Genomic DNA, 14,918 nt, shown 5'->3' on the forward strand with positions numbered 1-14,918 from the left:
AGTTTTGTCTTTTCTGCCTGAAAACAAGGTTCTGTCATACTAGATGGTGTTACTGGAATTCTCCCAGGGTATAGTTGCTTCAGCGATTGAATTCCTAGAAAGTTTTGGACTGCTAGCATCCATGATTCTCATTTTACCACTGACCCATCTCCACATAAAAAATTGAGTGGTATGTCTGGAATTAGTGGACCCAGCAACTTCTTTCCCTGGCATCCTAGTTGCTGGTGCTGCCCTTTATCAGACAAGAATTACAGTGGTGTAGAGATTAGTTGAGTATTAATCCAAGTCCCCCCCCCACCAAATGCTCGTACAGTCCATCAAGACATATTCTTCTGACTTCACCTGTGGAGCTGTGTCAATGGGGATGAAAGTGCTAGTCACATGGAGACCCAAGGACCCATCGCAGCACATCAACATTATTTAGGAGATGCCAGCAGTGTTTCATGCCTTGAAAGCTCCTCTCTGCCTTTAGACTCAGGGTCCTTTTCTGGTGGTTATGGATATAACTCTGCCTCAAAACATAAGACCTGTCACTAATAATCAGAAGTTTAAAAAAGAATTGAAGACTCACCTAACATCTACATGGAGTTGCCGGGTCTATATCAGAATCACGAAAGCTGTCTCTCATGAATACATGTTCATCGACACATAAACGTCGAAGAACCAAAAGAGCGAAATGGAGAATGCCGAACAGATTTTCTTGGCCAGCAGGGTGATCGTGGGGATGAGGAAATGAATCCTTTTCCCCACTTTAGTGCGGTCTCAGAGTTGGTATATTTAAGTAGGGGGCTGTGGGGGGTGCAGGGCCCCCCCTGCAAAAACGTTTGAAAAAGTGTTTTAGGTAAGGTTTGTACAGTTAGGTTTACCTTACCTGTATGGCGCTGTTACTTCCAGGAATGCATTCGGCATTCTCCATTTCGCTCTTTTGGTACTTCGCTGTTCTCATTCTTCAACGTTTATGTGTCGATGAACATGCATTCGTAAAAGACAGCTTTGGCGATTATAATATAGACCCAGATTTGCCCATCTACTGACCACGGTTAGTAAAGTACTTTATACTAAACCTTCAATCTAACTCTAAAACCTCTACATTTTGTCTCTGCCAATATTTCCCTGCAGTGGATGTAATATACTGTGTATGCATTAATTCCAAGTGTTATACCTGTTGACTTGAAAATGATACTGTACAAATGTCTCTGTCATGTAAGATATTGTATACGTACAGCCTAAGTATTGTAACTACTGTCTTGAAACTGTACCATTCAAATTTAGTGTATTTTTGTCATGTAAAACATTGTATATTGATTTTGCTTCAGGTCACTGTTTGTATACTTCCAGACTATAGTTTGACTTGTGGATCTTTTCTCCCTGGACCTCTGTTGAAAATGGTCTAATTGTCCAGTCGGACCTTCCTGGTAAACAAATGTAAACTAAATAAAAATAAATAAATAAATGTGGTACCTCAACCAGCTAGGGGATATGAGGTGTTATCCTCTGTGTTAATTGGCAATGATAACCTGGAGGCAGGCTTCTCAATATTCTAACTTCTGTTAACAGACATCCCAGCAGAGCAGAACATTGTGATAGATAGACTGAGCAGATCCTGGGTAGTCCCGCAAAAGTGGCAGCTCAAACAGTGCTGTTCCAGGATCTAGTCTAGATGTGGAGATAACCTCTAATAGATCTGTTCACCTCCTTTCAAAACAGGCAGCTGGAGAAATTTTATTCCAGACATTCTTCCGGCCATGCTTGGAGGACAGATGCGTTCTCATTCCCTGGGACGTGAATATTCCTGTATGCATTTCTACCCACTCTACTGATTCACAAGGTACTTCTAAAAGTTCAAAGTGAAATATCAAAGATCATTATAGTGAGCCCCTATTGGCTCAGGCAGTCTTAATTGTCCTTGTTTATGGTTCTGATTTGGAAATAAATTTGGGCAAATTTGTCTTGACTTCATTTAGGTGTTTATTTCTTGAAGATGTGCATTAGGTTTTAAAGGAGGACAGAGAACCTGCTATTAAAACATCTCACGTTTACAAACGGATGAGGTTTTCTAATTGGTGACTAAGTAGAAACAGAGGGTCTGTTTTTGGTTAATATCCGGCTGGTGTTGAAGTATTGGTCTGAATTACTTCAGGTTGTCTTAGTGTATGCATCCATTAAGGTACATTTTGGTGACCATCTCTGCTTGTCTGCCAGTGATTCCCTCTTTTTCTTTCTTGTTTTGGTAAAACAGTTCATGAAAGAAGTATTGCATATAAGACCCCTCCACCCCAGGCCAATTCTTCCTTCATGGTACCTCAGATATGTTCTTGAAAAATTGGCCTTACTCACTGATATTAAGTTCTTAATGTGGAAAACTGCTTTGCTTGTTTCTCTGACATCTACAGGGAAAATTTCTGAGCTGCAAACTCTGGTAGTGGGACAACCTTACATGATGCTCCACAGAGACAGGGTTGTGTTATGCACTTATCCTTTTTTACAGGCCAAAAAGTGGTTTTAGTATTCACTTATGTCAACCTTTTAACTGCCCCGTCTTCTTTGCAGAATATAAGGGATATACGTTACTTTATACCTCAGATATGCATAAGCAACTTAGGTACTACCTTGACAGAACAAAGCCTTTTAGAACAGCCAAAATACTTTGTATTTCCTTTTCTGGAGTAAAGAAAGGTCAAGCTACTTTGAAGTAATTCACTGCACATTGGTTGCACTCCAGTATTATTTTTTGTTATACCCACCATGGCAAGATGAATCCAGACAAGAGAAAAGGCACTTTTTCGCCAGGACCTTTTCCTCATCAGAGACATTTTGGAAAGGAATGGACTTGAAGTGTTCTAGGGGCAGCAACTTGGTGTTTACCTTCACAAAGCATTACAAACTGGATGCTTTTCTATATCTAGCGCAGGTTTCCCGAAGAACATTCTCCAGATGCTCCTGGATCCTTATTCTTCCTCCTCCCAAATTTGGTAAGCTTTGGGAATCTTCCCATATGCCTGCAAGACCGTGTTTGTTGAACATAGTACATAAGTTTCAATTTTCTGTAACAGTAGATGTAAGTTGAACACACTCCCTAACTGGTAGTATCCTTCCACCTTACCTCCTTTTGTTAAGTGTGTATAATTGGTTGTAGTAGCTGCTGTTGAATTTGGTTCAGCAACCTTTTTTGGTGTGTGTGGCGGGTGGGGGGGGGTGTTTGGTATGAAACAGTAAATATTCACAATGCAAGTGTTTCATCTGCTCTTCCTTTTGGACCCTAGAAAACTGAAAGGGTCCTCTCTACGAGTGTGAAGGACTCTCCTGCTCCTGCCAGGTGATTGCTTCTTCGCAATCATGGACTAGCAGTGGGAGGAGTTTCATGCTTTGACAGACTGCCAGGGAGAGGGTACCAGGGCACTACTACCCATATTCCAGTAAGGCAGTATGTTTTATGAACATCTGCTGTTACAGGTAATGAACTTATACAATTGTACTTTTCCTTTCCTCAGTTGTCTGGCACTTAGATCTTAAAGGAGAACTGCACCCACAGACTCAAAAAAACATGTTTATTTCATCATGGTTTGGTGTTTCCTACATTTTAACACCACTCCGGGACTATTTATGGGTTTTTGAATATTTTTAAAAGTAATTTCTGAGTCTGACCACATGGGGTCTGGCATCTTGAAGTAATTCTGATGGTTTAGTCTGCCTCTAGGTGTCCCGCAATGCAGTGCTTGTCTATAAAAAAAATTACATCACTCAGGCCTCTTTCTTCCTAAAGCTCCTGTCAGTACATCTATTTTAGATGCATACACTGCTGTCTTTCAGTCAGTTAGTTGTAAGCAACATTTCATGCCGTTCAATGACTACTTAAAGCACAAATTGTGCAAATGCCACAGAACAGACTTTCAAAGCGCTTTTTACTGCTGCTTCTTTTTAGAATGGCTTAACTGCAGTCTTCTCAGAGAGCTTTTTGAGTACTATGTTCTTTTTCTTTGTATGCAATTTCAAGTTTTTTTTTTCTCTTAGGCTGCAGAGAAAAAAGGAGTTTATCTCCCTTACCCAGTTTTTTGAGTTTTTCTTTGCATTTGGTTCAAATTCTTCTGTCTCTTCTACCCAAAGTAACTTGTCAGTACCATTGTTGGTATTTTTCCTCCTCTTCTCTCCATTTTGCTTATTTCTACCCAATAGAAGGTATTCTCCTTACCTTACCATTGTTGGTTGTCTACAAAAGAAATAACTTTGTTTTTCTTTTCTTCAGACGTCACAAAAAAATTATGTTTTAAGAAATGTACCTGTGGGCAGTAGACCCCTAACTCCGATGCCCACAGGGAGTGTGTCTATTGCCATGGAGCTTCTCACTTAAATACGGGCTGCTTCATTCGTGCAACTTTTAATTCCTGCTCCCTTAGAGACTGTTGGAACAAATTAGTTCAGAAGGGCTTGCTTCCAACTTCTTTTTCCTCTTCATCTGCTCCAGGGGCTCAAACGCACGCAAAGTCATTCAAAGCCTCTTTGAAGGTGAAAGAATCAAGAAAGCAGTCTCCATCCCACTCTCCGAAGTCTGCTTCATTTTCAGAACCTCCTGCTAAAATTCAAAAGAAATCTGATCTGACCTCCTTGGACTCGATGTGAAAACAGTCTGATCCCATATCCTCTGATCCGATAACTTCTCTTACTAAGTCTCCAAGGGCCCAGTCACCAGGGTTTTCTGTAGAGCCTGTTTCTCCTCTACTCCATTCCCCTTTCCTTCAGAAGATTCCGAGGATAGAGTCTCAGACCCATTCTACCACTTTCTCCATCATGTCCTCCGGGAGCCTTTCAGAAGCCAAAGTGGATGATGTGAAAGTTCCTCAGAGCTTGGATTTGCGTGGGGGTTAGCCTGGCTTAATCTCCCATCGGATCCATGAGCCTTCCTTTGATGTCCTATGCTGTCATTTCCCCTTCTCCAATCTGGCCACCAATTCTGGAGCCTTTGGATCAGAGAAACCTGAGAATGTCTATGTTGGATCTGAACACAGTTAGATTTTCAACTCTGACTGCTTCCTTGATTTGTTCGGCACTGAGTTCTTTAGACCAGGATGAGTCTCTGAGCCAAAGCTTCAGTGCTGAGTCCAGGAGGCTGGGTTCCACTACAAGGTTGTTGGAGTCATCCTTGCCCCTTAGAGCTTTGTTGCTGGACAGCTTGGGTCTGACCCCCTCTTCGAGGCACAGGTCTGAGCAGGGTCGGGGCATGGTGGTATTGAGAGCTTCAGCTCTGGTGTGACCAGCTACTTTGTCTCCCAGTCCTTCTGCTTTCGAGGTGATAGAGAGGGTCTTCTCTTATTCAAGAGATTCATCTACTGTGTTCTCTTCAGATCCTACAGCCCTGCCTCCTTCTGGTCCAATAGCTGGCCCCATCAGGCATCCAGACAGTCCCCCTTAAGAACTTTCTGCTCTCTTCGGATACCTCTCCAGACCAACCCACTGAGGAGGGTCCCTGTAAGAGAACATGTAAGTGGAGACTTATAGACAGCCCTCAGGAGTCTGTCACTAAAGACATGAACTTCGGTGAAGGGGATGGGTCCCATAGATCTCACCGGATTATATATTCTTCCAAGATATCTTAGAAATTCTCAAGCAAAATGGTGGATGGTCCTTTGATGCCTCTTCCCAAAAGTAATCAGCCTTTCTGGAAACTTTTGGGTCTGGCCCATCTACTTCATGAGTAACTCCCCCAGCAGATGAGCTTATAGATCTAGTTTCTGACAGATCGTGGAAGTAACCAGGTACTGTATGACTCATCTTCCATATTCCTGATAAGTTTCTTGCCCTCCCTAAGGATAGACCACACTGGAGCAAGGGAATTCTTGTTGATGCCAAAGTTGTAGTGGCAGCTACAAAGGAGGAGTTAGCAGTGTAAAGCTCCTCTGTCCTTCCCCCTAACAGAGAGTTCAGGGCATTGGGCAGAATCGGGAAGTGCGTTTTTGCCTCAGAGACTTTTGCCTTCTGGTCTCTGAATTACTTGGCACATTTCACTAGACTACAGTGGGATTTGACTATGGTGCTTTCTGAATCCTTCTCTGAGACCATGTCCATGAAGGACTATAAGACATTTTCTTCACAACTGACCGCTCTCTTATCCATCTCTAATGCATCCATGAGGCTAATTTCCTGTGTTGTGGAGGGTACTTCACAGGTGGCTGGTTCAGGCATAGCCATTAGGAAACCTGCCTGGAAGCGCTTGTACAACTTTACGAGACCTTTCAAGTCTTCTTTCCTCAATGCTACCTTTGATGGAATGTCTTTATTTGGTCCTGCTGTTAAGGAAATGCTTTCCTGGAGTGAGCAGGATGTAAAGACTTTGTGTGCCATAGAGGTATGCTTTTCTACTCCTCAATGATCCTTTTCCAGGAATCAAAGTGTAAGCAAGATAATATGGTTTCTTAAGTCCCAGGGTCCTTTCCAGTTTTCACAATTCTCCTCCATTGGCAGATGGGAAGTTGGAATGGAAGATGCCATTGCCATCATTGTGGCAGGGGAGACCAGCAGAACTAGGATTCCAAGATTCCAATTCAGATAAACCCTTCCAGTGCACTTGAAAGATTTCCTGACTGTCCATTTGTGGTGGCTGTCGGGGGGTGCTTGTCTGTGCACCCTGAGGCCTAGGCATCAGTAACAAAAGATTCATGGGTGTTAAACGTCATATCAAGAAGTTATTTCATACTATTTTTCCAAATTTCCCCAACAAAAAGAAAAAGGCTTCCTGACATCCCACCCAGTCAGAGAGGTTCAACAGCTGAAAAAATTCAAAAGCTGCTAGACAAAAAAATTAATTCAAGTGTTCCCACCAGACCAGAAAGGATTTGGAACTTACTCGAGATTCTTTTTAGTGCCAAAGAAAACCAGGAATCTGAGACAAATTCTGGATCTAAGCAAACTAAATCAGGTTATGAACAAGTCAAAGTTACAGATGGTCATGGTTCAGTCCATTTTGCTTTTTCTACTCTGGGACAATTGGATATACTTCATCGATCTTCAGGATGCTTACTATCATGTCAAGATGAACAGACAATCCCGAAGATTTCTGTGCTTTCAACTTGGGCCAGTCAGTATCAGTTCAGTGCCCTGCCCCTTGGTCTCACCACAACTCCCCAGGGTGTTTAACAAATGTATGACAGTGGTAGCAGCTTACTTGAGACTACTGGGATTCAGAGTGTTTCCATTCCTAGACAACTGGCTCCTTACCACCCCAACCAAGTATCTCCTAGAGGAATCCAGGGACTACTTGCTCCAGTTATGCCAATTTCTAGACATCTCAGTCAACGTCTGCAAATCTCATCTTCAACCTATTTAGAGCCTGGAGTTCATAGGTGCTCAGCTGAACACATTCAATCAGATAGCCTCTCTTCCACCATGTTGAGTAAGGATCATCAGATGCCACGTGGAGCAGATTATAGCATAGCCTTCTCACCTGGCCAGACTTGTTCTTCAGGCCCTAGGGTCAATGGCAGCTGCCATAACCTTAGTTCCTGTGACCCAGTTTTATATGTGCACTCTTCAGTGGATTCTAGCTGTTCACTGGTAAATTCTTAGTCTTCCCTTGTCCATTCTGGTCAAACTCACTTGAGTATCCAATGAACATCAACATTGGTGGATACAATTGGATGAAGTTTTCCAAGGTTGCCCTCTTGTACTTCCACTCCCAGTAGCCACTGTAACCATAGATGCCTCTCAACTGGGTTGGGGGCATTTCTTGGGATGAAAGGTCCTAGGTATGTGGTCCTCAGAAGAGATCAATTCAGTTATCAATGTCCTAAAGATGAGAGCGGTCCTCCTAGCATTGAAGGTCTTCCAGGATGTTCTTCCTGTTGGAATGATTGCAGTACAAACTGACAACATGTTTGTGGTTTGTTATATCAACAAATGAGGGAGGCACCCAATCTTACCCCCTTTGTCTAGAGGCAATGAGCATGTGACAGTGGGCACTCTCTACCAGTCATTTTCCTATGGCAACGCATATTCCAGGGAAGTCCAACGTTCCAGTGAACAAACTCCTCAGGTCCATTCTGATGCTTCACGAGTGATTTCTCAGTCATTCAGTGGCAGAGAGGATTTTCCATCATTGGGGGCAACCTTGCTGCGACCTGTTTACATCTACCCACAAAAAATGCAGCAGGTTCTTTGTCCTAATCCCTCCTCTAGGGAAGTCACCAAGAGATGCTCTAGTCCACTTTTGGCTATTCCGTCTCCTTTATGCATATCTCTCAATAACTCTTAATTCTCAAATTCTTACAGAAGACACTTCAGTTGAAAAGCACAGTTATTCTTATTGCCCCCTTTTGGCCTCATCAAGTGTGATTCCCCTTCCTTTGTTCTCACCTTTGTTATCCACCATGGATACTGGACACCAATCCAAACAGCTTTCTCAACTCTCCTTGATGGATAATCTGAACATTCCAGGCCTCATGTTGACTGCATGGTTTCTCCAATTTCACTGGTAGCCAGACAGCCCAAGCTTTCCTCCCCAGTCCGACAGATGACTTCTGTATTCCCACAAGGCGTCTAAAAGGAAGATTTACAAAAGTGAATAGAAAACATTCTCTATTTTGGGCTCTACAGAGGGAATTGGACCCCTTCACTGCTCCTATCTCTATGGTCCTAGAACTTTTTAGAATCTACTTTTCAAAAAGAAGCTATTTTTTTTCTACTATCAAAGTGCAATTGGCAGACGTGTGTAATTTTCACTGAGGGAGAAATATTTCCTTATTAGCTTCTTCAAAGATGAGCAAGGCTTTTCTAAAATGTATTGTTTCTTGCTTAGCCACCCAGTGAAGGACCCATTGCCCCCCTGGATTTGACAGCCATGCTGCAAGGGTTAACTCAGAAACCCTTTGAACCATCAGCTAAGTATGATTTAATTTTTTAACATGGAAAACAGCATTTCAGGTAGCCATTACGTCCTCAGGATGAGGTTCTGAACTTCAGGCTCTCTTCTAAATCTCCTTATCTTATTTTTCACAAAGGCATAGTTATCTTACAGACCAATCCATGGTTTTTTTTGCTTAAAGTAGCTTCTGAAATGTGTATTAATCAAGCTGTTTTCTTTCCCAACTTTGCTAATAAAGGAGAATATATGCTCCATCTTTTGGATGTACGTAGGCAACCACGTTTTATTTCTACAGATCAAAAAATTTCAGGATGTCAGAACAATTGTTTGTCTCCTTCTCCCCTAACAAATTAAGCTGACCAGTTTCTGAAATTACCCTGGCCAAATGGCTTACTCATTGCATTTCCTTTGTTTAAAGTCAGCATGGTCTGTCCCTACACAGGCCTACAAAAGCACACTCCACCAGCTCCATGGCTACCTCTTCCTCCTTTTGGTCTAGAACTTATTGCCGACATTTGCACAGTAGCTACCTGATTTAATGCTCATACCTTCATTGCTCATTACAAATTGGATTCAACTCCCAGGAGCAGAGGTGCCTTATGTTCTGCAGTACTCCAAAATATCCTTCCATGAGGGCCACACAAGGTCCACGTAGCTGGCGACTCTGTCCCAGTCGTTGAGAAACTAATGGAAAGGACATCAGGTATTAAAGTTATGCATTCACTATAACTATGCACCTGTGTTGTCCATTTTCATTCTTCAACTCCACATCCTCCTTCCCACTTCTGTCATCTCCTGGAGTGAACTTGTGATTATTGTGGAATTTCTCTTCCAGGTTTGAGCCTAGTTCTACTACTACTATTCTTACTTTGACTATGCTTAAGATTAATTACTACTGCCCTTCTATCTTTTTATCAACACTATTTCTCTGGCCAGAGGTAACAATAAACTAGTGTTATGCTTATTCCTAGATCTCTCTAAATCATTTGATACAGTCTCTCACTCCTTTCTTCTGGACAAACTCACTAACTTTAACTTCTCCACCATTGCCTGGTTTATTAGTTACCTCACAGATAGACTACAATCAGTGAAATGGCTCTCTGCTCTCTCTCTTCCTCTCCCTCAAGGGTCTATGCTTGGTCCACTACTCTTCAATATCTTTACTAATCTTCTGTATACTTCCTGTCCTCAGTCATCCCTTGTCCAATATGCTGATGACTCTACAGTCATAACAGTTGCTGACACCCTTTCTGACTTAAATTCTGTACTCCGAAATCCTTCAGCTCTGTTGAAACCTGGCTCTCTAACAACCAGCTAATTCTGAATCCTAAAAAAGACCAAAGTTTTACTTTTTCTTCCCAAAAACCTAAACCACCTTAAATCCACTTTTGCAATCCATTCTGTAAATAAAACTCCTATCATAGCTGAACCCAAAACAAAACTTTCAGGGGTTCTGACAGATGACCAACTGAAACTTGATTTGCATGTTAACACTTGCATGAAGAAAACCCTTCAAAAACTTGGGCTCTTATACAGAAATAAAAAAGGTTCCTATCTAACAAAGCTAATGTCTCCCTCTCTCATGCCTATCTTCTTCCAAACCTGTTGTACAGCTCTCAGCTCCTCACCAACCTCCAAACCCCTCTAACTAAGCTTGAAAGTACCTGTAACAAAGTGACCCGATTAGCTGCATATCAAAGCGATATATCTCATCGCTGTCTCTTCTTAAAACACCTAAACTGGCTAGAGTTCCCCCACCTGCTACTCCTCTCTCAGATTCAGCTTATCCACTTTGTCTTGTACCAGCCATCTTTCTGTTCCAACTTGTCCCCTCTAATCTTCTTCTGCATTCCTTCTAGAACTGTCCGTAACTCAGACCAAGACTTACTACAAATCTGTAAACCCAAGAGCAAAATTGGTCAAAACATTTATAGCTACCACCGTACTATTTCTTGGAACAAACTCTCATTGGAAATTAGAACCCTCAAAACAATTCAAGGATTTTAAATTGGCCACCAAAGACTACCTAAAAAGTTGCTGGTCATGCCACTGTGCTCATCCTCCATAAACTGTCTCTCTCTCTCCTAATTAACCTACTCTTCTGCCCTTATTGGTCATTTCTGCTTTGTGTCAGCTGTCTTAGTCATCTTATTTAGGTAATTACCTATCCCTCAGTCTTAAAATATTCCTACTTACTTTACTACCTGTAGGATCCTCACTAACTTTAACTGCACTTGGCTGTACTTACAAACTCTGCATACTGTTTTTTTGTACACATCTTAAATTAGAGATCAACTTAAACTCTGTAAATAATTTTTATGCTTTTACTGTTTTCAACTTGAAAATGTTAATTGATTTGCTTATAATACTATTTTCATTTACAAATTTTATTGTAATTTTTGAGGAGCTTAACTCCCCGTGCCTCTGCTGAAAAGGGGCTATCAGCTCAGCCAGACAAACCCGGTCAACAAATGTAAAATAAGTAAATACTCCTAGAACTTGTAAGTCAGCAAACTCAATCTGAGGTATAGCAGGTTGACTGGGGCATTATGGGTAGAAGGATGAGCTCGAGAATTGGATCCAAGAGTCCTGTAAATGCAGCCAAGTCAGATCTGAGCCCCAATCATTGAGGAAGAATTAAAATGGACAACATGGACAACACAGATGCATAGTTATGGTAAATACATAACTTTAATATAATACATGTGTACTATAATAGAAAGTCTTACTGCGATTTTTTTTATTTCTTTTCAAGTATGTGTGTACTTGTCACAGTTTAACAATGCGATAGGTAAATAAAGTTGTTTTAACAATCAATCAATCAAATAAAATGATGCCTAAACAGTCCACAATTTTATCAATCTTGTACACTATTCTGAGTGGTTGCGTGTTTCCTCATTCTCTACACTTTCATTATTCACAGGCTGTCTTCATTTTGTACTTGTATTTCATGTCAGCTTTAGTGGGAATTCTACCATAAGTAAGTACCAAAAAAGACCTTTACTATTTGTCTCTTTTTCGTACTTAACAATATAAAAATTGCTAACAGAGGCAGTTCTTGCACATAATGATTGTGCATATTTTTTTTACACAATGTAAGATGTTTAGTAACATTTAAACATTAAATCTTTCATAGTTTGACTTGTTGCACAATTATTTCTACTCAGACATGCCTTCAAACCCATGCCACATTTTATTACTCCATTTATGTAGAGACATCTTGCATCTTTCCCTCATCCACTTGCCCCACTATAGAAACAGAAGCACTTCTTTCCAAATGTTATAAGGCAGATAAAATGTTTTCAAATATGTAAAGATGATCAGCTCTGCTTAGTCTTAATGTGTGCTGCTTGTAGGGCATTACTTTTTTAAACTAACTTTGCTCCCACTTTCCATTGACCATCAACCCCCCTCTGGGCCAGTCGAACCATTTTTTTAAACATCACTGGAGTGAGAGTCAGTTGCGAGGGCTATCATTCAGATGGCTATTCTAAGTGTTTAGTAATATTTTTCCCTTATGTGGCCCTATTCCCTGCATGCGCATGCAGACACTGCAAAACACCTGTGATGGGCTGATCACAAAGGACAGCTAAGCGGCACTTTGTGAGGAGATTTTCAACGGACATTTCATTGAAGAACACCCACACACACACACACACACACACACACACACACACACACACACACACACACACTCAGAAGCATGGAAGATGGTTTCCCAAGTCTCCAACAAGGAAATCTTAACATTGTAATGTGCTTCCAAGTGGGAGCACCCCCTGGAGAGAGGCCAGTGGACCGTACCCTTTGACTCTTTCCTCTACCTGCCTAGCTGCTCCAGTGTCAGGGCTGCTAATTGAATCCAAGTCACCTGGCCCACATTCAGGGCTGCATCCTTCTGCACCACTTAGCCAGATATTTGTAAGAGCCCTAATTGATTAACATATCTTTTTGCTGAAATGAACAAACTTCCACTGAAGTTGTGTGGCCTCATGTGGCCTCAAAAAATGTTATATTAAGGGTGTGCAGGGTTGAAGCCCTCTGCGTTAGGGTTCTGTGGGGTATTTTCCCTTCATGTCACCTTGATTCATTAAGTTAATGTTTTGACAGTAAAATTCAGAGAAATGTTTCATAAGTTGAGTTGGGCTTGACAAACGATATCATAACCCATGGCTTAATATTACATAGGTGGCAAGTGACAATGGATTCTGATATAGGCCACGTACTTACAGATCTTTAGAGTGCCAGGTGTGTCTCACTAGCAGCTTTACATTTTGTAAGAAGTATTATTTTCTTTTTCTTCAACTTTACATTGTTATGTGAGGCAGTTTGCATATTACATAGCTCCGTGTTCTCTAACTGATTTATTTTCTATGTACTATGCATATTTACCATGTTGTATATTTTGTTTTTTGTTCCAGGCACTTCTCACTGCAGTAACATCCCAGCAAATAGAGATACATGAGGGAACTGTGTTGCAGGCAGTACGAACATGTTATAATATTTATTTGGCAAGCAAAAATCTCATAAACCAAACCACTGCTAAAGCTACTCTCACACAGATGCTGAATGTTATTTTTGCACGAATGGAAAATCAAGCTGTAAGTAGTTTCTCATTTTATATAAAAAATCTTGTGTCTTGGTACTAGTTTACCACTGTAATTAAAAGAAGAAATGTAATTTTCTTTAATCCTAAATTTGCTTCAACATATTCATCACAAGGTCTGACTGTTTTTGTGAACCAGAAGGAAAGGCCTGCAACTGTCTGAAGGCTGTGAGAATGGTCTGGTGTTGCTATTACATTTTGCTGTCTGAATAAGCAGCATTAAAAATAGGTAGATGAATTATATTTGCATTTTTACTTTCTTTTGTTTTTCTGTCTCATTATTCATCCTTTTTTTTCTATGCATGGTAACTGTTACTCTTTAAAGTTGCAGGATAATGATAGCTGTTGGGCAGTATGCCAGTAACAGATTCTCTTAAGCCAGTTGTGCCTCAGTCACTACACTGAAAATATTTGTTTTGATGAGAAAACCAAGTTTGGAATATAGTTAAAATAATGTTCTACATGGGACTTGAGCAGTCTGTTTCTCTTTTTAATATTATAATTACCCATGACAGATTGTCTGAATCCTGCTGAAGTCACATTTATAACTATCTTTTTTTCTTTTAATGAGTAGCTATTAAGGAAACTGTAAAGCTGTGGTCATTATTAATTTGAAAAATCTACATGGATTTGATTCATGTTTAGATATTACCAAAATTTTAAATAAATGTAGGGAGATGATAAATACCCAAATGAAGACATGGCACTCCAGTGCAGCAATCTGTGCCTCAGGATACATAAATAAATAGGTTCACAACTGTGGAAGTGGATACACTCCCAGCTTCATTGACCTCAAGCACATCAGCCACAGTCTCAACAGGGGTAGGATGCATTGAAGGTTCCTGCTAAGTAAACTTGGAATGTGGACCTGCAGTAAGGAGACTCAGTAGGATGTTAGCCATAAGTGAATCTATACAGACATTGAACTGAATATGTTTAAAAGACTGTTCAGTACTTGTGAGAGAAACTAACTATAGCTGGCTAGAAGCCTCTCCTGCCTCCAGCAGTAGGCAACACTATTGCTGTCACACTGTGCTCGTACTGAAAGAGAAATGGCATATCAGAGAGCTTTGACAGGTGCAACTTAAACACAAATCCAGTTTTCTGATGATGGTGTAAATTAAAGTCCAAACTAAAAAACAAAACACCCAAACTTTGTGTACTTTTTTTGAAATATGTAAGCCTAAAAGAACGCTACACATTGGCTATTGTTATCATCCTTCCAAAGCGTTTATTTATCAATTGATTGATTCTGTTTACCACAAAAATCTGACTGAGCACATGCCTCCTTTTCAGCAGAGGCCAGAAAAGGACTGATAACAAACATGAAGTACACGCAATTGCAAAATTAGTAATTAACAGATTTTACAGTAGTTGGTATGAAAAGTTGCAATGACAGGTTTTATATAAAATATTTACAATGTTTGATACAACATTTGCAAAAGGGGAATAGGTGATACTATA

At 40.7% G+C, this 14,918-nt stretch overlaps 1 protein-coding gene across 2 annotated transcripts in view; it reads left to right on the forward strand.

Moving 5' to 3' along the window:
* ARFGEF1 (ADP ribosylation factor guanine nucleotide exchange factor 1) overlaps nt 1-14,918 on the forward strand; it is a 4,299,619-nt gene that overhangs the window by 385,551 nt on the left and 3,899,150 nt on the right. For both annotated transcript variants that reach the window (XM_044067163.1, XR_006364243.1), the window contains exon 5: nt 13,270-13,449. In XM_044067163.1, the coding sequence (XP_043923098.1) occupies nt 13,270-13,449 (180 nt within the window). The remainder of the gene's footprint in view (nt 1-13,269; nt 13,450-14,918) is intronic.

Source organism: Protopterus annectens, chromosome 3.part1 (assembly GCF_019279795.1).
Source record: "Protopterus annectens isolate FY-2018-M chromosome 3.part1, PAN1.0, whole genome shotgun sequence".
In the NCBI taxonomy this organism is placed as follows: Eukaryota; Metazoa; Chordata; order Ceratodontiformes; family Protopteridae; genus Protopterus; species Protopterus annectens.